The sequence below is a fragment of the Symphalangus syndactylus genome, chromosome 5, assembly GCF_028878055.3.
Source record: "Symphalangus syndactylus isolate Jambi chromosome 5, NHGRI_mSymSyn1-v2.1_pri, whole genome shotgun sequence".
NCBI lineage: Eukaryota > Metazoa > Chordata > Mammalia > Primates > Hylobatidae > Symphalangus > Symphalangus syndactylus.
In genome coordinates, this window is record NC_072427.2 from 113619340 (window position 1) to 113642009 (window position 22670).

The following is a 22670-nucleotide window of genomic DNA, read 5'->3' on the forward strand; positions in this document are numbered from 1 at the left end:
ATCAGCGATGGCAGGTTTTTCCTACTACAAGAGTGGAAGGATTTCACTTTCTCATTCTAAAGCTGATGGGGACAAGATGAGATAACCAGACATTCTGTAAATTCATGTTTTAAAATATTAATGGTATGTCTAGCTCTGCAATATTTGGATTGTAGTATAGCAGTACATAATTTGAATTTTAAATAATACAAAACATGAGAAATTTTTCTTTCAAAAAAATATTTCCATTCAACAAAAAACTGTATCTACTTCTCTATAATCTAACTAGTATGCCATGCTTGTGAGACAGAGGTCATTCTCCATATCTCTAAACGTATTATTATTTTACTAGATAATGAAACTACATGAGGAATAGATTTCTGCAGTTAGTGAATAAAGAACTTACATAATCAGTATTGGCAGCACAAGTGCTTCTAAATTCATCACAATTCTAGAAATCTCACCTGTTAACAAAAATAGTTCCTAAAGAGTATGTCATTTTTATGAGTTTTAATAGCTGGTTTTTCTATTAAAGTGTATAAGATACCTTGTTTTTATGAGAGGATTACACAAATGTGGAGGAAATAAAACAACAACAGAAAAAACACACCTATCACTTCAAATTCCGCACGGAATATCAAACCAAGCCAGGATGTAAACTATGCACAAGAAGCAAAAACTTTTTATTCCAGTTAAAAAATTAGCTCCAGTCATTTAATTGCCTTGACTCATTTGCCCTTTGATTTTAAAAGGTAAGTTCCCCATATAACCTCTATAGATGTCTAATATGGTACATGTTGATACTGTTTCTCTAATTTTGTTTTTAAAGCTTTGTAAAAACTCCTTCTAGCACTTTATTATAACTTGGTACAGCTTTGTGAAGGGAAATTTGGCAGTACCAACACATCTAAATGAGTATGCCCTGTGACCCAAAGATTCTACTTCTAACTATACTTCATTCCTAAGTGCTCAAGGGTATTTATACAAAGACATTCTTCAAAATAATTCTTTTTCTTAGTTACTGCCTTACAGGAGAATTAAATCAATTTAATTTTATAAATACAGACTATGTGACACTATGTAGATTTTAAAAACACTGACGTAAAGCTGTACACTAACTTAGAAGCAAGCTCATGATATACTCTTGGGTGAAAAACGCAACTTTTGGGGCAGTGTGGACAGATGCAAATACTTATATGTGCATAGCAATAGTCTAAAAGAACACACAGCATACACTGGTAGTAGTGAATACTCACACTACAAGTGAAGTATTTACTATCTGAAATTTTTTTCCTCCAACAGACAATCAAAAAATATCTCCATGTTTCCTGGAGAGTCTGACTCGTCCACAAATTGCATACCATTTAAAAGTTACAATGTATCATTTAAAAAATATTTAAGTAGTTATTTTGGATACAATCATGTTTAACTTATTCAGTTGTCTCTTAGTATATCATCCACAAAATTTAAACTCTTATAGCCAATTGGATGTTTTAGCCTGGAAGACTGGAGGTCTTCCTATATTAGTTGGCCACAGCTATTTCAGCAAATAAGATGTTTTCTGGGCCAAAATAAAATCAACAATTTTTAATAGATTGAGGAAAAAGCTATTGTTATCAGGGATTATGCCAATTTAGAAATAGCCTATAATGTTACTTACTGGCTTTTAGAGATTCAAGAATAGTTTTTCTAAAGGATATAATAAGACTATAATTTAAATGTTATTTTTTAAAAACTGATATTATACTTTAGTCAGTGACAGTCTCTTAAATCAAGTTGAATTATTATTGAAACTATAGCCTCCAGCAAATCTAGAAAAATGGTAACAGGAATCACGGCAGTCAAATTTGCCACAGTAGTGGAGATTAGAAACTGCTAAATATAGAGAACATCATAAATCATTATATTCCCTAGGCTACATGAAAAAACCTAGGCAGAACATTTATATTGCAACATAGGGGCATTCAGAGTATAAAACCAATAAAAAGATGGAGGACAAATCTAAGATATTCTAAATAGACAATAAAATTTCAATTCTGTGTAAAATAAAAATTTTTAAAAGCTGGGAATATGTGAGAAAGATTACCAATAAACCATAGTGTATTTCAGCTACTCTGACAATATTAAAAAAAAAGTACCATCCCTGCCCTACTACCCCAATCATCCTTTTACTTAACAGCAAAGAGATCGGATTTTAAGAGTCTGTTTTCTTATTCCATTGTGGGACACTGCTAAAGTCCCAGTCTTTAGAGATCTGTTTCCCAATCAATAAAATAAGCTGAATTTAAACATTCTTATTTAGAGGTTTATATCAGAATTAGTTGTGCAGCTCTTGTTTCCATATACCACATCCCTATCCTAGTCCCTGCTTTGATAACTTTGAAGTCTGGCTATTCTCTACTGAGAATGGCTGAAATGGATGATCTATGATGTAGAGAGAAAGACTATTTCAAATACATCTCTTCCTCTTAACAGGAAAAGCATATTTTTGTTTGTTTATGTATGTGGGGGGAAGAGGAAAAAAATGAGTATGCACCTGAAACAGGAAAGGTTAAATGCATCTTTAAGAAAAAAAAAAAAAACAAAATTTAGATAAAAGCAATTTGTTCTCAAAAACACAAGAACAAAGTCTCCTTTTAGATAAACACAGAGCCATCGTATCACTGAATATTTATTAAGCACCTATTCAGTATAAAGACCTCAGAAACTTGTTTGATAAGCACCAAGACATTTCATTCATTCATTCAATAAATATTATGTATGCAGTTACCATATTACCACTAGGGATATAGTAGTGAATGACACAGATAAAGACCTCTAGCCACATTCATGGAGCTTAACAGCTAGACAACTATCAGCAATTGCTTAACAATGACTGATTGGGGAAGCACATATGTCCTTTGCTTACTATTACAGTGCCAAAACTCCCTGACAGATGAATGCATGAATGAATGGCTACACAGATGCAGCTACAGAGATGGATAAAGAAGCAGAGATGGGTGGAAAGAAAGAAACTAGTTGAGGTAGACATGTAAGTTAACAATATTTTATAAAAATTATTTCTTCCTTGAGAAGGGAAGTTCTTCCATCTGACCTTATGCAATCACGTAGCAATTTTACAAGAAAAGGAATCTGGGCATCGTGGACAAATTCCAATAATCGTTGATATAAGTAGCATATATCTGTTTTAAAATCCACTGTAATATCAGGATTTTTCTTCTTTATATCCAGGAACTAGCATGCTGCTAATGGCTGGTACCTTGATTGAAAGGTCTAAAAAGACTGAACAATGTCCTAAGATTTTAAAATTCTGAGATAAATTATTTAAGTGAGAATTTAACATAGATTATAGGCCATATGGACTGGGCAGGTCTCCCGAATGTCTAAATTACCAATTAAATCGAAACATACTCTCTGAGTATTCTCTCTCAATTATTAGGTAGCTAGATAATTAGAACCTTACATTGTGCTATACAGCATTGTAAGAAAGACCTGGGGAAGAAAGGGGACAATGAAAATGTTAAACTCACCTCTTGGCCTGATTTTCCTGAATTCTCTGAATGTAAAGACTCAATTTCTCCTTCAATCATTGCAGCTTCTAGGCACTCATGCAGATCTTTGAACCCATTGACCTGAAGTGGGTACTGACCAAACATTTCAGTGTTTTCAAATTTTTTACCTGTAAGAAGGGAGAAAATTAATAATCCTCAATATGGCCTTCTGGCTACTAAAATTAAGAGTACGTAAGGATTCTCACCTGAACCTGAAAATTGTAACGCTGACTGATTTCATTCCTGAGAAGTGTTAGTGTAATTTTCCTGTTGGTTCATACACATGTGCAAATGTACATTTATACCCAGCCATAGATATTACACATCCACATATATGTAATTATATACACACATACGTATGTATATTTTTTCTCACAAGAAGCATTTTCTAAGGGCAAGATACTGTACTGAACACTAGGAATATATACAGCAGTGAACAAGAGAGATATGGTCACTGAGCTGAGAAAATTCTCAGCCTCATTTAAAAAACATTATACCCATTAACTTCACATATATTTATAAACAAATAATTACAAATAATTATTATTACAATTGTTATAAAAAGAAAGTTGTGATGAGACAGAGTTATGTGAGAGGTATAAAAATGGGAGCTTAGTCTTGGGGGTGGTGGGGAGAGCAGAGAAACTTCCATGGCAAAGGACATTTAAGCTCAGACTTGAATAATGAGTGGGAGTTAGCCATGCCAGAGTGCTGGGGGACTACAGAGTATTCTTGGCCATGGAACAGCATGATGAAGACTTTAAGGCAGTAAAGAAGTTGATATGTTTAGGAACTAACAGAAGGTTAGTGTAGCTTGGGGAACCAAGGGAGAGATCACAATGAAAGGTCAGGCAGCGAGTTAAAATCTACAAGGTCTTGTGATCCTATTAAGAATTTTTTTCCCCACCACGTTCTGGGTATAATGCAAAGTCACTGATATGGTTTGGCTGTGTCCCCACTCAAATCTCATCTAAAATTGTAGCTCCCATAATTCTCCTGTATCGTGGGAGGGATTCAGCAGGAGATAATTCAATCATGGGGGCAGTTTCCCCCATACCGTTCTTGTGGTAGTGAATATGCCTCATGAGATGTGATGGTTTTATAAGGGGTTTCCCCTTTGGCTTGGCTCTCGTTCTCTTCTCTTGTCTGCCACCAAGTGAGACATGCCCTTCACCTTCTGCCATGATTGTTAGGCCTCCCCAGCCATGTGAAACTGTGAGTCCATTAAACCTCTTTCTCTTTCTTTTGCAAATTACCCGGTCTCGGGTATGTCTTTATCAGCAGCATGTAAATGGACTAATACAGTCACTGAATGGTTAAATCTAAGAATAACAGGCTCAGGTTTAAGTCTCCGAAACACCTTTAAAGTCCCTGTGTGAAGTAGGTGGTCATCTGTTAAAAGACCATTGCAGAATCCATCCAGAAATAAAGGTAGCATGGATGAAGGTTGTTAAAAGTAAAAATACACAAAAGAGATAAAATTATATACTTACACATTTATACACATATACAAGGAAGGGCACCAACAGGGCTTGACTGAGCAGGATAAGAGATAGATAAGAAGGAAAATATCAAGAATGACAGAATTCTGGCATGAACAACTAGATGATGATGATGATGATGATGATATTTTTTATTTTTTATTGAGACAGAGTCTCACTCTGTCGCCCAGTCTGGAGCTCAGTGGTGTGATCTCGGCTCACTGAGAACTCCACCTCCCGAGTTCCACCAATTCTCTTGCCTCAGCGTCTCTAGTAGCTGGGATTACAGGCGCCCACCACCACGCCCGACTAATTTTTGTATTTTCAGTAGAGATGGGGTTTCACCATGTTGGCCAGGCTGGTCTCGAACTCCTGACCTCAAGTGATCCACCTGCCTCAGCCTCCCAAAGTGCTGGGATTACAGGCATGAACCATCATGCCTGGCAGATTATGGACTGAAAATGGCACCACTTAAGTAAGAACAGAGGATTTTTTTTTTTCTTTAGTTTTGAGGTAGCAGTGGAAATCACTGGTTCATTATGACCCATGAGATTTCAATTTGAGAAGAGAGTTGAATATGAATCTATAACTAAGATTCACATTCTAGAATAAAGATAGAATTGCTGGCTTATTGACAGCAGGAAATTAAGGCACTGAATGAGATGCCTAGGGGATGGGACAGGAAGAAGAAATGGGCCTAAACAAAGTCCTAAGGTTCTGCTACCTTTATATGCAAAAAGAGACTATAAACACAACTTTTCTTAGAAGTACCCACAGAGGCAGGAAAAAAGCCACAAGAATACGGTGTAACAAAAGCCAGAGAAATGTGTTTTTAAGGAAAGAATAGGAAAAAGGAGGAAGAAGAGGTTAAGAGTCATCAGCATTAATAACTGGTAAGAATTCAATATGGAAAGTGTATTAGTCCATTATCACGCTGCTGATAAAGACATATCCCGGACTGGGAAGAAGAAGAGGATTAATTGGAACTACAGTTCCACATGGCTGGGAAGCCTTCAGAATCAGGGCGGGAGGCGAAAGGCATTTCTTACATGGCAGAGGCAAGAGAAGATGAGGAAGAAGCAAGAGTGGAAACCCATGATAAACTCATCAGATCTCATGAGATGTATTCAATATCATGAGAACAGCACAGGAAAGACTGCCCCCCATGATTCAGTTACCTCCCCCTGGGTCCCTCCCACAACATGTGGGAACACTGGAAGATACAATTCAAGTTGAGATTTATGTCAGGACACAGCCGAACCATATCATTCCAGCCCTAGCCCCTCCAAATCTCATGTCCTCACATTTCAAAACCAATCATTTCTTCCCAACAGTCCCCCAAGGTCTTAGCTCATTTTAGCATTAACCCAAAAGTCCACAGTCCAAAGTCTCATCTCAGACAAGGTTAAGTCCCTTCCGCCTATAAGCCTGTAATATCACAAGCAAACTAGTTACTCCCTATAAGAAGGGAGAAAATTAATGATCCTCAATATGGCCTTTTGGCTACTAAAACTAAGATTATGTAAGGATTCTCACCTGAACCTAAAAACTGTAACACTGACTGATTTTTTTCCTGAGAAGAGTTACAACTGGAGTACAGGTACTGGGTAAATACAGCCATTCCAAATGGGAGAAACTGGCCAAAACAAAGGGGTTACAGGGCCCATGCAAGTCCGAAATCCAACAGGGCAGTCAAATTTTAAGACTCTGAAATGCTCTCCTTTGATGCCACGTCTCACATCCAGGTCACACTGATGCAAGAGGTGGGTTCCCATGGTCCTGGGCAGCTCCGCCCCTGTGGCTTTGCAGGGTACAGCTTCCCTCCTGGCTGCTTTCATGGGTTCGTGTTGAGTGTCTGCAGCTTTTCCAGGTACACGATGCAAGTTATCAGTGTATCTAACATTCTGGGCTCTGGAGGACAGTGGCCTTCTTCTCACAGTTCCACTAGGTGGTGCCCCAGTAGGGACTCTCTGTGTGGGCTCCAACCCCACATTTCTCTTCTGTACTGCCCTAGCAGAGGTTGTCCATGAAGACCCCAACTCTGCAGGAAACTTTTGCCTGGACATCCAGGCATTTCTATACATCTTCTGAAATCTAGGTGGAGGTTCCCAAACCTCACTTCTTGACTTCTGTGCACCCGCAGGCTCAACACCATGTGGAAGATGCCAAGGTTTGGGGCTTGCACCCTCTGAAACAATGGGCCAAGCTATACCTTGGCCCCTTCTAGCAAAAGCTGGAACAGCTGAGACATAGGGCACCAAGTTCCTAGGCTGCACACAGCATGGGTACCACGGGCAGCCCACGAAGCCATTTTTTCCTCCTAGGCTTCTCTGGGTCTAGGATGGGAGGGGCTGCCAGGAAGACCTATGACATATCCTAGAGACATTTTCTCCATTGTCTTGGGGATTAACATTTGGCTCCTTGTTACTTAACACAAATTTCTGCAGCCACAACTTGAATTTCTCCTCAAAAAATGGGTTTTTCTGCTCTACTGGATCATCAGGCAGCAAATTTTCTGAACTTTTATGCTCTGTTTCCCTTTCAAAATGGAATGCTTTTAACAGCTCCCAAATCATCTCTTGAATGCTTTGCTGCTTAGAAATTTCTTCTACCGATATACTAAATCATCTCTCTCAAGTTCAAAGTTTCACAAATCTCTAGGGCAGGGGCAAAATGCCACCAGTCTCTTTGCTAAAACATAACAAGAGTCACTTTTGCTTCAGTTCCCAACAAGTTCCTCATCTCCATCTGAGACCACCTCAGCCTGGACCTTATTGTTCATATCACTATCAGCATTTTTGTCAAAGCCAGTCAAGAAATCTCTAGGAGGTTCCAAACTTTCCCACACTTTCCTGTCTTCTTCTGAGCCCTTCAAACTGTTCCAACCTCTGCCTGTTACCCATCTCCAAAGTTGCTTCCACATTTTCAGGTATCTTTTCACCAACGTCCTACTCTACTGGACCCAATTTACTGTATTAGTCCATTCTCAAGCTGCTAATAAAGACATAGGCAAGACTGGGAAGAAAAAGAGGTTTAATTGGACTTAACAGTTCCACATGGCTGGGGAGGCCTCAGAATCATGGCAGGAGGCAAAAGGCACTTCTTACATGGTGGTGGCAAGACGAAATGAGGTAGAAGTAAAAAGTGGAAACCCCAGATAAATCTCAAGGGTTTATCCTGGATTTCCACTTTTTATTCTACCTCATTTTCTCTTGTCACCGCCATGGAAGAAGTGCCTTTAATAAATGGTTAAGTCTCAGGAGACTTATTCATTGTCATAAGAATAGCACAGGAAAGACCAGCCCCCATAATTCAATTACATCCCCCTGGGTCCCTCCTACAACACACGGAATTCTGGGAGATACAATCAAGTTGAGATTTGGTTTGGAACATGACCAAACCATATCAGAAACTGAAAAGGATCTAATGGATTTAACCACATGTGGAAAATCAATAACCTTAGCAAGATCCCTTTTAGACAAGTTCGGAAGCCAGAAACTAAACTGGGGCTAGGTCGAATAAATGGGGAGTAATCAGTTGAAACTAACTCCTCTCTTTAAAGGGGCTTAACTCTGAATAAGAATCAAGAGAGGGTATTAACTGAAAAAGAGTATGGGAGGGGATAACGTTTTTAATTTTTAAGGTTTGAGATGCCAGACAATGTGTAAATATTGATGAGAAAGAAAGTGGAGTAGGAGAAGCTCAAAAGCCAAGAAAAAACGAATGAAGTAAGGTCTGAGTGAAAGCATGAAGGGAGGGAATTCTGAGCACATATAAAGAATAGTCTTTTGATATAAAACTGGGTAATTCCTTTATTACGTGTAGGAGCAGGTAAAAATATAGTAGAGGTAGCGATAGATCTAGGTTATGGAGCCTGAGGCTCATATATTTGGGGATGTTGTGTTTTTAGAATATGATACAAAACTACAAATGTAAAATTAGATTCGGGGACTGGGCAAAACCTGTGATTAAGTTTCATTAACGTGACAGTAAATCTATGAAATCTGAGGTAAAGATGTTCTCAGAGAATGAAGAGATAAGTTAGATTTGAAATGAGTGGAAAAGACGAAAATATTTATTGCAGTAAATGAGAGAAAGAACGGTGATTACACAGAACAAGGTGGGTTATAGGATTGGGAGCAGCAAAGCTCAGTATCACTCAAATTCATGATCCACTACAGTTAGCCCATTTCTGTGACTTTTCGCCAGCCATCTTCAGGTACTCAGTACAGACATAGAAAAGATGAACAGCTCAGTGAAGGTTTGAGAACAGGGAGGGGGTGCCAGAAAGGAAGGGGGGAAAGAGAGTTTTAGGTTTTAGATGAAAAAGGAAGAAGTGAAGTACAGAGAAGGGCTGAGAGGGGACAATGAACTAGAAGTTCTCAAAAAGTTGAGGGACTTTTGCAGTGGGGATACTTTGGCAAACAAACTAAAAATCATCCCCAATGGAGAACCATTGGTTTGAAAGAAAGTATTAGGAAGATCTATGTAAAAAGTGGTAAGAAAGTACTCTGAAATAAATTACTTTTACTGAAGCAAACACATAGTTCAAGTGAAAACGTATTAAGGCCACATTTATATAACACAATCACTAAAGCAACTTACTAATACCAAGTACAAAGACTTTAACACTGGATTGACAAATTTTTTTTTTTTTTTGAGAGAGAGTCTCGCTCTGTCTCCCAGGCTGGAGTGCAGTGGCCGGATCTCAGCTCACTGCAAGCTCCCCCTCCCGGGTTCACGTCATTCTCCTGCCTCAGCCTCCTGAGTAGCTGGGACTACAGGCACCCGCCACCATGCCTGGCTGATTTTTTTTGTATTTTTAGTAGAGACGGGGTTTCACCGTGTTAGCCAGGATGGTCTCGATCTCCTGACCTCATGATCCACCAGCCTCGGTCTCCCAAAGTGCTGAGATTACAGGCGTGAGCCACCGCACCCAGCCGACAAATTAAATATTTTAATAACAATCAATTTTAGGAATCAATATAATACAGGTAGAAATGCTCATGCAGGGTATTATAAACAGTGCCTAGTCACGACCTGATCAGACCTACTCGCTGCATCAGATACAGTGTTCTACTTCAAATAAAACCAGAATGATTAAGATGAATGACCCAACGTAAATGTACTATGTAAAATATTCTACATATATATATAAACTTATATATATATTAACTCATATATATGTGCATATATATATAAAACAACTTATATATAATTTGTTACCACTTGAAGCAAACAAAAATGTACGAACACTTCACTAAGACTTTTTGAAGGGCCAGCATCTGAGTTAGTATTGCCTTTTTCTGAATCCCAAACCACCTACGTTCAAATAAAACTTCAGGGAATCCACTACTTAAGATCGTGAAGAAAAAACATTTTTTCAAATTTTACACTGTAGCTGATCTGGAAAAAGATAACTTTCAAAAGCTGATGCGTTGGGTGATTTGAGAAAAACAATTTTTCAAAAGTTTATGCTTTGGGACCTAATATTATTACATAAAGTTATATTTAAAGAGTCTCCTCCCTTGTTAGGGAACCCAAACAGAAATTACTTAGGCCAAATTTTAAGAAACAGGTATTTAGCTTAAATGGAACAGTATCACTCTTCACTGATTTTTCAAAAGATAGAGTACAATCTTTTCCTGAAAACTAATATCTACATTTAAAATCACTCAAAAAGTGAGAACTCTATAACACCCTGACTATGCTAAGTTGCTAAATTCAGCTTTCAACATGAAAAAGAAAAGTGAGCATCATACCAAGCCCAGTATTTAACTCCAATATTATCTTCAAAGGATCTACCTACCGTCCCATTAATCCCTGTATTCCAACATAATTGTATCACAGAAGCCCTCTCACTGGAAAAAACATGAGGATAAAATAAAGTATCAATTAGTATGTGATAATGCACTCTGTACATTCCTTTTCCTTCATTCAATTCTGTGCTATATGCGAATAACAGTAGCAATCCAGACAGAATATATCAAATTAAAAATGAAGTCCACTAAAAAAAAGTAACTATCGAGACAAATGAACGAATGAATAATAATCTCTCTTCACTTGTAATAAAAAGCAAATGTATAACTCTACCTTCAAGTACTCCCACAGCCAGGAATCTGCCATAGAACAACTCTACCATGGGGTTCTTTGGCTTCTCTTCATCCCTAAAGTGTGTTAAAAAATATAAATGTGATTACAATTTTTGGACCTATAAATAGAGAAAATATTAAAGAACTATAACATATGACAAGACAAAAACACGTATGTGGCTATCATGCACTTGCATTTAGCTCTGTTATTTACAGTGCCACGTTGCACAAGGTACTTATTCTTCCATTTCTTCACCTGTCAACTGAGGATAACTATGATAGCTGCACTCACAGGACTCTCACAGGAGTTAAAATGAGCTACTACATGTATGAACTTGGAAGAGAAATTGACACAGTCTGTGCACAAAGTGCCTGCTCTTTCTATCATCATTACGCATTTCAATCTCATACTCTGTGTAGTGCATGTTTATTTGGACATGGGAAGGAAGAAAAGCCACTTTTAATCAGAATACATTTCTACAAAATTTTGATAGGTTATTTCCTGTATTTACATGGAAGAGTCCAAATAATCCAAAAACAACAACTCTCACCAGGGAGGGAACAAGGTACCAGTTTTTGACCCAAAGTAGCTGAACAGCTACTCCATTCTTTTGTGAAGTTTCACACTGCTGGTAGAATTAGTCATTTACAAATTTTCCAAGTCATTTAATACCAAAATTCATTTTTTTCTTTTCTGTTTAAAGCAAACAAAAGTTGATAATTTTAAATTGTCTTTTTATGGTTTGTGTGACCTAAAAAGACAAAGTTTATCTTTGCCTTACTGTATAGAAATGCATTGTATCTACAATTGTGTACAGATTTTTCTGTATTAATTTGTGTTTATATTAATTGATTTGTTAAGTATTATTTAAAAAGGGAGAGAGGGGATACCATCTCTCTTGATAAATGGGTCATCATGTAATCCTTACAATAATGTTGGTAAGTACTTCTCTTAATTCTTACAAGAACCTCAGTAGGTAGTATAGTAGTCTTCAGTGCTTCTGAAAAAAAATTCTGGCCCTTCACGTTCAGGTGCATGGTAAGATACACTGTCCTACTCACTTCTTAAAACTGTGATAAAATATACATAACCCTTTAACTGTACAGTCTGGTAATGTTAAGTATATTCACACTGTTGTGCAACCAATCTCAGAATTCTTTTCCTCTTGCAAAACTGAAACTCTATATGCATTAAACAACTCCCCATCTCCCCCTCCCCCCAGCCTCTGGCAACCACCATTCTACTTTCTGTTGCTACGAGTTTGATAACTCTCGATACCTCACGTAAGTGATTTATAGTATTTGTCCTTTTGTGACTGGCTTCTTTCACTTGGCATAGTATCTTCAAGGGGTCAGGTTACACCATGTGTCAGAACTTCTGTGCTTTTCAGGATGAATAATATTCCACTGTATGTATATACAGCACATTTTGTTTATCCATTCACCTATCAATGGACATTTGGTTTGCTTCTACCTTTTGGCTATTGTGAATAATGTTGCTATGAACACAGGTGTACAAACATCTCTTTGAAACCCTGCTTTCAATTCTTTTGGATATACACCAAGAAATAGAATTGCTGGATCATATGGTGATTATATTTTTAATCTTTTAAGAAACCCCCATACTGTTTTCCACAGTGGCTGTACCATTTCATATCCTCACAACACTGCACAATTTCTCCACATCCTTGCCAACCCTCGTTATTTTCTTGGGGCAGTAAGGGTTGGGGGGTTGTTTTGTTTTTTTTTGTAGCCGCCATCCTAATTAGTGTGAGATATTCCTACTCACTTTGAAGTTACGCCACATAGCTCTGCCCAACAAAATGTTTGCAGAAGTGATGTGTGTCACTTCTGGGCAGAAACTTAGAGACACAGCGTAATTTTCACTGCCAGCAAGATCTCAGAAACCTAGGTGACCTTGGGGCCCTGAGCGAACAGATAAACAGAACCACTTGCTCACATGCACTGCTACCTCATATCCCTGTCTTCATGCTTCTACGTAAAAGGATTTTGTCACAATTCATATTCCTGACATCTTTCTCCACCGCAAATTCATTCCTCCTCATGAAAAGTGATTATTGAATCTAAGAAAAGGAACTGGGCATATAAGACTAGCTCTTCCAGAGATCACTTTTTAGATTTTTTTGGTTAGACTATTATTTGTGCCTGCAAATTCTAAACAGCTTGTCAATAATACAGAAAATACTGGGATTCTCATAAGTCTGTCTTGATTTCTTATTTCTCTGTTGACATTTAATATATGCTATCTAACGAATTCCTAAAACCCCATCGCTAAACTTCATGGTAACTTACGTCTCCTCTTCAGCTTTCATTTGGAAGGCATCTTCTAACCAATCTAATAATTTGTGTGTAAACTCACTCACATCTTGCTGTGAAAAGAAAAAAGCCTGTTGATATTTGAGCCTACTAAAAAAAAAATACTAGATGTTGTAACATCAAACCTAGAGCCAGTTGTTGAAATGTATAATTACCAACTCCTTACAAAGATAACAAGTGAAATGTTTCACACAAAATGCAAGAAACTTTTATAATTTAACCAGGATATAAGATATTTGAAAAAACAAGCATTATATTGATAATCAATTATTGGGTTTCACTTTAAAATACACACACACACACACACACACACACACAATCGAAAACCAAACTTACAAATGAGATTTTTAAAAAATAATCATTACTCCCCACCCGAAGAGCTCTGTAATGAATCTTTATAAAATGAAGACATCATCTTACCAAACAGTTCTTCATTTTATAAAGAATTATGACTGGCTTCTCTCTTAGAAGGAAGACTAGTCTCTTTCCACAATTCATTTTCTTAATTCAACTTCTACACACAACTTTTTAAGCCATATCTACCTTTACTATCATTCAGAACCAGCCCATTTATCACCCTTCACCATTCCTTTGGTCTTGCTCTCCTAACACAGAAAAACAGGAATAGGTTGTGGCAGTTGTGTTATCAACTACCATAATTCTTTCAATAACGTGAGTTGGAACATAGAAAATAATAAACAGAACATAAGGGAAAAACAATAAATCAACTCTACTGGGGCTGCTTACAGACAGATGAATCAGTAGTAAGCAATTTGCCCTTACTTATCAAAATAGCCCCAAATACAAAACAAACTTACTATCGTATATTTTTTCAGCCAGCAGTTTCTTAAAGAACATGTAGGCCAACTTTATGTTAACCTCAAAAAAAAAGTTGAAACTAAAGTCTGGGAAGTGTAAGTAAATTGCTCCAAAGCTGTAGAGTTAAATAGGACTAAACGCAACACAAAAATCTAGCTGTAAACATTCATAACATCTGTGGTGGGTTGAATAGTAGCCCGTAAAAATATACGTCCACCTAGATCCTCAAAATGTGACACTATTTGGAATAATGGTCTTTGTCAATATAATTAAGGCAAGGATCTTGAGATGAGATCAGCCTGGATTAGGGCTGGGGCTAAATCTGATGGTGAGTATTCTTATAAGAAACAGAAAACCAGAAGACAGACAAACACATGAGGGAAAGCCAAATGAAGAGGGAGACAGAGATTGGAGCTATGCTGCCTCAAGCCAAGGAACACCAACAGCCACCAGAGTACGGTGGAAGCAAAGGATTCTCCCCTAGAGCCGATGGAGGAAGTGTGGCCCTGCCAACACCTTTACTTTGGACCTCTGCCCTTTAGAACTGTTAGAGAATAATCTTTTGTTTTTAACCACTCCGTTTGTTGTAATTTGTTACGACTGTCCTTAGGAACTACTGTTAACACCTTAAAACAACTTTTCATACTTTTGTATAAACTTTAATTCACTTAAACGTTATATCTAACAAAAAATAAGAAGGTTTCCTAGCTATCACAATATTTTTCAGAAGTTAATCCCTATCTTTCTTGGAAATCAATCTAAAATTGACAATTATAAAATGAAACAATTAAAGGTATGATTAAAATTGACAGTACTGATTGGGGCCAGGTGTGGTGGCTCATGTCTATAATCCTAGCACTTCGGGAGGCCAAACCAGGAGGATAGCTTGAGCCCAGGAGTTCGAGACCAGGCTTGGCAACATAGGGAGATCCTGTCTCTATAAAAATAAAATAATTTGCCAGGCGCAGTGGCATGTGCCTGTGGTCTCAGCTACTTGGGAGACTGAGGCATGGGGAAAGCTTGAGCCCAGGAGGCTGATGCTGTAGTGAGCCATTGTCATACCACTGTACTCCAGCCTAGGTGACAAAACAAAACTGTCTCTCAACAAAAAACAAAAATGGAAAAGAAAAAGAAAAAACTGACAGTATCACATACCAAAGGGTATCACCAAAAGACTCTTTTGCGCTTCAAAAGATGATATATTCGAAATATTCAGGAAGAATATATAATGAAAATATAAATTCACTTTAAAAAAAATCATGATGCTTACATTTACAGATTCACTAAATTACTCGTGTAGACTTCAAATTCAAGTGTTTAGGGAACAGAAGAGAATCAAACTTATCAACCTTAATTGATGTACATCTACCTTAAAAGGCCTCTAAAGAAAAAGAATCATTAATTTCAAAAGTTAGTCTACACTGCTAATCTGAAGCAAAAGCATTTATATTGTGGCCTTAACAGCCAGTTGTATCTATTTCAACTCTAACTCAAATTGAAAAGCCCACCTATGTACATATATGGCTCCTGACAAAGTCTATGCTGCCTCATCTTTAAATGTGAAAAGATACCCCAAAATCACCATGAATCTCTAGAAAAGAAAGAAAACAAAAAAGAAACCAGAAAAAAGACAAGGAAAAAGCCATCCAGAAGGAAAGATAAGTCAGAGAACAGAAGTAATCTTTTAAAAAATTTAATTGTATACTCAGAATCCCTGGAAAAGATACTATGCATACTAAAGAAGAAAAAAAAAAGTAAAACACATTCAGAACCAGAAGGAATGCTGAATGCCCTAAAATGATGGTTTGGGATCAACTGTAAAATTATTTCTCTTTCTTTTGATTTGTGTTAGTGTTATCATGACAGAGCGAGTAAGAAACAAAGCTGAGTAGATACTAAGCCTAAAAGGCACTGGAGCATTGTTAGAATTTTTTTAAAAATGCAACGACATATGAAAGAAACTCTGATGTGAGTGCCCTTTTTGTTCATTCACATTTGCCATACGAGGTAAATTTAAAACAGAAAAAAAAGGCACAAGGAAGATGGTGAGAGAATCTCAGACCTTCCTCTTCCAAATGCCCTCTCCATACATCACAAAACAGAGACACATCCAAGTATGTACTTTAAAAAACAACACTGCAAGCTTAGTGGCTTTTTGAAACTTCTGCCATTACACATTGCTGCTATCTTTTTGAACACTTACTATTCTTTGCCACTGTATTTTTTCCTCAGTTTTCCTTCTTTAATTTCTCTGATTTTTCCAATTATATGTGAAAATATTGGTTTGTTTATAGATATTTTGTATTTTTTATAAGAAAATTACCAATATTCTTTTAAGGTAATGGATAAAAATCTACCACAATAGACTATATAAAGAATAAAAGACAAAAGCAACAATAACAAAGATAATGTCTTTCAAAAACCATTTCTGGGTAATTAAGGAAAAGTACTCCCTGCCAACAAACACAGGAATATCAAAAGCATGTGTACTATAATGATTCTCTATTATCACACATTTGTGAAGATGTTTAATTATGTATTTGTAAATAATCTTAATTTTATCCATCATTTTCATTTCAATCATAATATAAATTAAAACTTTATTTTAACACCTTCAAGATCACTTTTCTCTTAAAAGTCTCCCAAATGTTTTAAATGGTTCCAGGTTATTTTTAATAAAGCAGAATCATGCATCTTAAATAGTCTCATATTCTTGGGAAAGCTGCTTAATATTGTTCAGATTAAATACAAATGGTTAATAAACAAGTAAGTGCAACAAAACTACCTGCTGTGAGTCATTTGATTTGAAAGCGTCCTTAAGAATTTCAACTGCTCTTGATGGATCAACATACTTTCTTTTGGTACCAACAAGAAGTGCAAATAGATACCTCAGCTCACGCATAAAAGGCAAATTCCGATGTTCCTATTGAAGGAAAAAAAACAAAAACAAAAACACCTTAACTGAAGATTAAGAAAATTTTTACTAGTAAATAGATATTCATTTTAACAACAACCAAAAATTAAACTGGCCAATATAGATTAGGGATGAATTAGCACTCTATCATAACTGAAGAAAGTAGAGTGTTGGTGCCATCTAAGAGACTCAAAGAAGTCAAGCACAAAAAGGCAGAAGACCTAGGATAGGCTCACAATTTCAGCATGAATGCCACATATTCACAGCAAATCATGTCATTACTCAGCCAAGAATATCTTCCTCATTCAAGACTGCTTATCATAATACTTCCCATTCAGCAAGGCCCAGCTGCTGTTGCTGAGAGCAATAATAACAGCCAACATTCAATGAGTGTTCACTACATGCCAGGCACTGTTCTAAGTGCTTGATCTCAATAAACCCATTTAAGCAAAAATCTCTACTCCTCCATGAAGCCTTTCCAGGCTCTTCCAAGTCAACTATACCTTCAAATTCCACATCTACTGAAATGAATGCCTTTCACTGAGCAATGAATTACCAACTGTCATTGTGGTGTGACAATCTTAATTATTAGACTAATATTAGAACTTTATCCAATTATTATTAGAAATTTAATATTTTTATATTTAATAAAAATTACTTATAAAATTATTTTATATTTATTTTATATCTATTTTATCAAACATTAATATAATTCAATCACAATATTTAAATTTATTTAATTTTATTAATTTAAGACCAGATCCTAATAGGAGACTAATATATCACCCTCCTAATATTCCTTTGAAATCTTACTTTTGGTTCTCAATAAGACTATAAGATTCTCAAAGACAAGAATTTCTACATCTTTTCCCCAACTTTTTACTACACAAAGCATTCAATTCTTACTGACTCACTAAAGCAAAATCTCCAGAAAAAAAATTAAAACAACCCACATTACCAATCACTAACAATTTATTTTAAAACAAGGAAACTTTAAAAAATAACGTAATTCACATAACTTAGTGAAATGTTTCATGACAACAAACCAGGCAAGCCATTCTTATAATATTTAGTTCTTCTAACAATTTTAACCGATAAAATTTAGATATTAAACATGAAAATTTTCTTCCAAATTTACACAGTTGGCATTCTCAACACTGTAAAATTCTAGGAGTCTGGGATGGGGTGTATCTTTACATAGTTGCTGCCCAGTATAATATAATCCACATAGGAAGAATTGCTTCTAGAATATATTCCAAAAAAGAGTCCTAAGAAATAGGTAAGAGGGAATAAAACAGGTTCCAAATATGACCTACAGAAATAGGTTTTAAAAGTATAAAAACTATAAGCTTTAATCCATAAAATTACTTCCAAAAGTACCCTTAATTTCCTGAGATCAATTTCTTTATCACCGCACCTAAGTCAATGCAGTTTTTTGAGACATTCCCAGTAACAAAGTTGGAAGTAATAATTTTTGGAAATCAGGGGAATTCTGCTGAGAAGCATATTTGAAAAGTAAATTGCTTCCTAGTTTCCAGAAGATTTTACCATAAATGAGATTTTAGCTTTGGTCAAATCATTTTTCTTCATCTGCAGAGATGATAATATGGTTTTTCTTCTTTAGTCTGTTGATATGGTGAATTATACTAATTTATTTTTGAAAGCTAAACCAATTTTGTATTCCTGGATAAGCCCCACTTCTCTACGAAGTATTATCCTTTATATATAATTGCAGGATTTAATTTTTCAAAAATATGCTACAATTCTTTGCTTCCAAATTCATTAAGAAATATTGGTGTGTGGTTTTCTTTTCTTGAATTGTATTTTCCTACTTTTCATTTCAGGGTAATGCTTAGCTCACAAAATGAGTTGGGAAGTTTTACTTCTTAAGTATCTGTACAAATTTATAGGGAATTATTATCATTTGTTCTTCAAATGCTTAATATAATTTACAAGTAAAACTATTTAGCTGCTGAATTTTTTGGTGGACGGGTTCCAGTTCCTTTAATATAATGTAGGGCTCCCACACGTTATCTATTTCTTCATTAGTGAGCTTTGATAGCCTGTGACTTTCAAGATACTTGTCTGCTGTTTATAATACTCCACTATTCTCCTTTTAGTGTCTATAGAATATGTAGTGATGTTTCCCTTTTTCACTCCTTATATTTGTAATATATGTCTTCCCTCTTCTTTCTTGCTTAGTCCACCTAGAATTTCATCAATTTCACCAATCTTCTCAAGAAGAAGTTTTTGGTTCCATAATTTTCTGTATTGTTTTTCTGATATTTGGTTCACAGATTTCTGCTATTACCTTATTGCCTTACTTCTGCTTTGAGATTAACGTGCTCTTTATTCTCTAATGTCTTGATATGCAAGCTGATATCATTAATTGAAAACCATTCTTCTTTTCTAATAAGATGCCTGGTAAGATGTCGCTTATAAGGTATCTTCCACTAATCACGGTTTTAGCTTCATCCCTCAAATTTTGGTATGTCATGTTTTAATTTTCATTCAGCTCACAATATTCTGAAATTACTCATTTGATCTGTTTTTTGTCCCCTGGGATATTTAGAGGTGAATTACTTCATTTCCAACTATCTGGGGATTTTCTCTGTATCTTTCTGTTGTTGATTTCTACCTTGATTTCTACTATTTTCATCAGAAAAGGTATCTTGTATGCTTCGAATCCTTTAAAATGTACTGAGACTTATAAATCCAGCTCCTGTTACTTCTTCATGACTAATGGCAGAAATCTCAGAATGCCTCTCTTATTTGTAAAATTCAAAATTCCTTCAGGTATTTGCTCCAGGAATACAGTATGGTACTCAACTAAACCAATTTCCTTCTGATGACGTTCACTTTAAGTAGTGGAAAGTGAGAAATTTCTTTATTTTGAAATATTTGTCCTAAATCAAGACTTTAAATAATAAAACCTTCCAATTAATAAGGCTTTAGCTATTTATATGATGATTTCCACTAAATATTATACATGTGCATCTTTGTTTTCTCAACATTTAATATGTTTTGCCATCAGTCTGAAACATTTTAAGCCAAATGTATATCTGTGTGAGGGAACAGGGGACGATTACATCAAGGATCTATTATTATATTTCCAGGGACCTCACAATTCTCCTAGACACTGAAATTACAAACAGTTCAAATAAACATGACTGTCTAAAATTAGTTTCAATTTCTACAAGCAATTGCCAAGTCTACTTAAAATACAAACTAATTTCAAATACTATATTTCTTTCAAATCTCACTCAATATGTATGTAACATTTGTGTCAAATTTTGCTAGCAAAAAATATCCAGTTTAAAAGTGCATACAAATGGCATCTTTGTGATGTGATCAAAGTAATCCCAAATGTATTCTGCAACTTAACACAAAGTGTTCAAATTGAATGTAGCTATAGATATGTCACGAGTTGGAGGTAAATTCATTATTAAATAAGTGACAAGTTACACTGACACCTTTTTTAAAAACCTGCTGTCACCATCTCAAGTGAATATAGGACCATTCAGTGGCTGATAACTACCTATAAATCCCACATTTGCTTCAAAGATGTCAAGGTATAGTGTGTACTGCTGTCACTATACTAAATTAAAGTCACATTTGTGGAATAATCATATAAAATTGCACAGTATTCTAAGTAATTGTCTCAGAATGGAAGTGAGAAATTCTTTTATTTCCTTAAGCTAAAGGGACACCTGGAGAGGCTAACCCATTGCAAGAAACAAACTTCTCTAGAAAGGTGCTGAAGATTGGAATTACACATTTCTCTAGTATTCACAACTCGTTCTGATATATAAGCATATATATAGCAACTGTCTTTTAAATAAGAATACAAACTAACATGGCCTCATTCAACTCTGTGAAGAACAAAAGAAATTAAAGCTCTGTAAGACATTAAGATCCAGGACCATAAATGGTCAAGATACATATACATACATGTATACATAACTAGAAATGATAATTCTAAACAATTTGACACAAATTATACATATACTTTGAGATATGAGAAGAGAGAAGAACTGTGATATTAACAAATTGCAATGACGGAGGCAATAGTTCAAAAAGTTTCATGTAAAAACTATGACTGAAAGGGCTTTCCTTAATTTTTCTGGAGACATAAGAGTTTGTCAGGCGATCCTGACTCCCTTTTGAAAATGGGTTATCAGCCTGACACTCTACAGCCCAGAGATTATAACCTGAAAAGCTGGTTATAAATCAAGTTATCTTCCCACTAGCATGCATTATAAATGTTTTAGCTGTTTACAGAAAAAGTCAGAAAAAGTGGTTTTAAAAATTAAATGCTAAAACGAAAACATAATTTAATAATTCATCACTCCTACTAAAATAGGTCAAAGAAGTTCAGCAGTTTACTGAAACCTAAAACTAACTTCCATGTCTTGGCAACAAGTCCACTTTAGGACTACAGATTGTTTACGACAAGATCAACCACTAAAGCCCTACATGCAACTATGTCATCTCCATAAGTAATTTTTTCCATTAGGTATAAATTGTGTGTGCAAATTGGTTCTTTTTAAAATAAGTCTTATCTTTTTAAAACTTTTTCTTATTGTTTAACTGATGATAGCTGACACCTAGTACCTACTCTGTACCAAGCACTTTTAAGCCCCTTACATGTTTTACCTCATTTAATGCTCACAGCAACTCTATGAAATAATTACTATTATTATTTATGATTTACAGATAGTAAATGGAATAGAGAGAAATCAAGTAACCAGCTCTAGGTCCCTAGCTAGAACTCAGGCAATCTGGCCCTGGTGTGTGTGTTGTCCCTTTATATTACCCATCTGTGACAGTCACTTCCAAAATGAAAGATATAGATTTGTACTGCAAAGACAGGAATGCAAAACTCATTTTTTAAAGGGCTCCACAAGACAATCAATTGAAAAGAAATTTCGATTTCCACAAAATTTTTTAGGAGACAACTGAGTAAAGACCTTAAATTGTAAACTACAGCCTATTAAGTTTACTGAAATTTGACAGTCCCCCCCAAAAAATTACTAAAGCAACACCAAAAATTGGCATATTACTGTGACAGATAAAGAAAAAAAGTCGTATTTGTAATATATTAACAAAGGATAGGAACTTGCTACGGTAACTAAGGCTAATGAATTGACATTCAAATTGACAGTTTCAGATTGATGAGCCAAGTAAATGCCCAAAAATCAATCACATATAAAAGAACATATAGAGTATATATGCTGCTTTAAAAAATCTTTTGAATTTTACCTTTTGGTTTCGGGGTAAATCTTGAGCATTTGATGGAGGCTTGTAATTCAGAACTAATCTTCTAAATTCCAAAAGATTAAATAATGACTGAAAAAGAACAACAATTTAACATAACCTGAGGGAAAATTCCATTAGCAGAATGTAAAAATGACTAGTCTAAGAGGTTTATTTTTTACAACTGTGTACTACTTATACTCAGAATCATTGCAACTGGCACAAGGAGGACATATTTCTG

At 35.7% G+C, this 22670-nt stretch overlaps 1 protein-coding gene across 7 annotated transcripts in view; it reads right to left on the reverse strand.

The window, feature by feature from the left end:
- The window catches only part of USP25 (ubiquitin specific peptidase 25), a 162357-nt gene that overhangs the window by 66284 nt on the left and 73403 nt on the right, over positions 1-22670 (reverse strand). For 4 of the 7 annotated variants that reach the window (XM_055279312.2, XM_055279310.2, XM_055279311.2 and 1 more), the window contains exons 6-10: positions 22436-22522; positions 17045-17182; positions 13417-13493; positions 11105-11178; positions 3510-3658 (exon numbers count right to left, since the gene is read on the reverse strand). In XM_055279312.2, the coding sequence (XP_055135287.1) occupies positions 3510-3658; positions 11105-11178; positions 13417-13493; positions 17045-17182; positions 22436-22522 (525 nt within the window). Of the gene's footprint in view, positions 1-3509; positions 3659-11104; positions 11179-13416; positions 13494-17044; positions 17183-22435; positions 22523-22670 lie in introns of those variants that run through there. The other 3 variants (XM_063640660.1, XM_063640659.1, XM_063640662.1) reach the window with 2 other exon arrangements.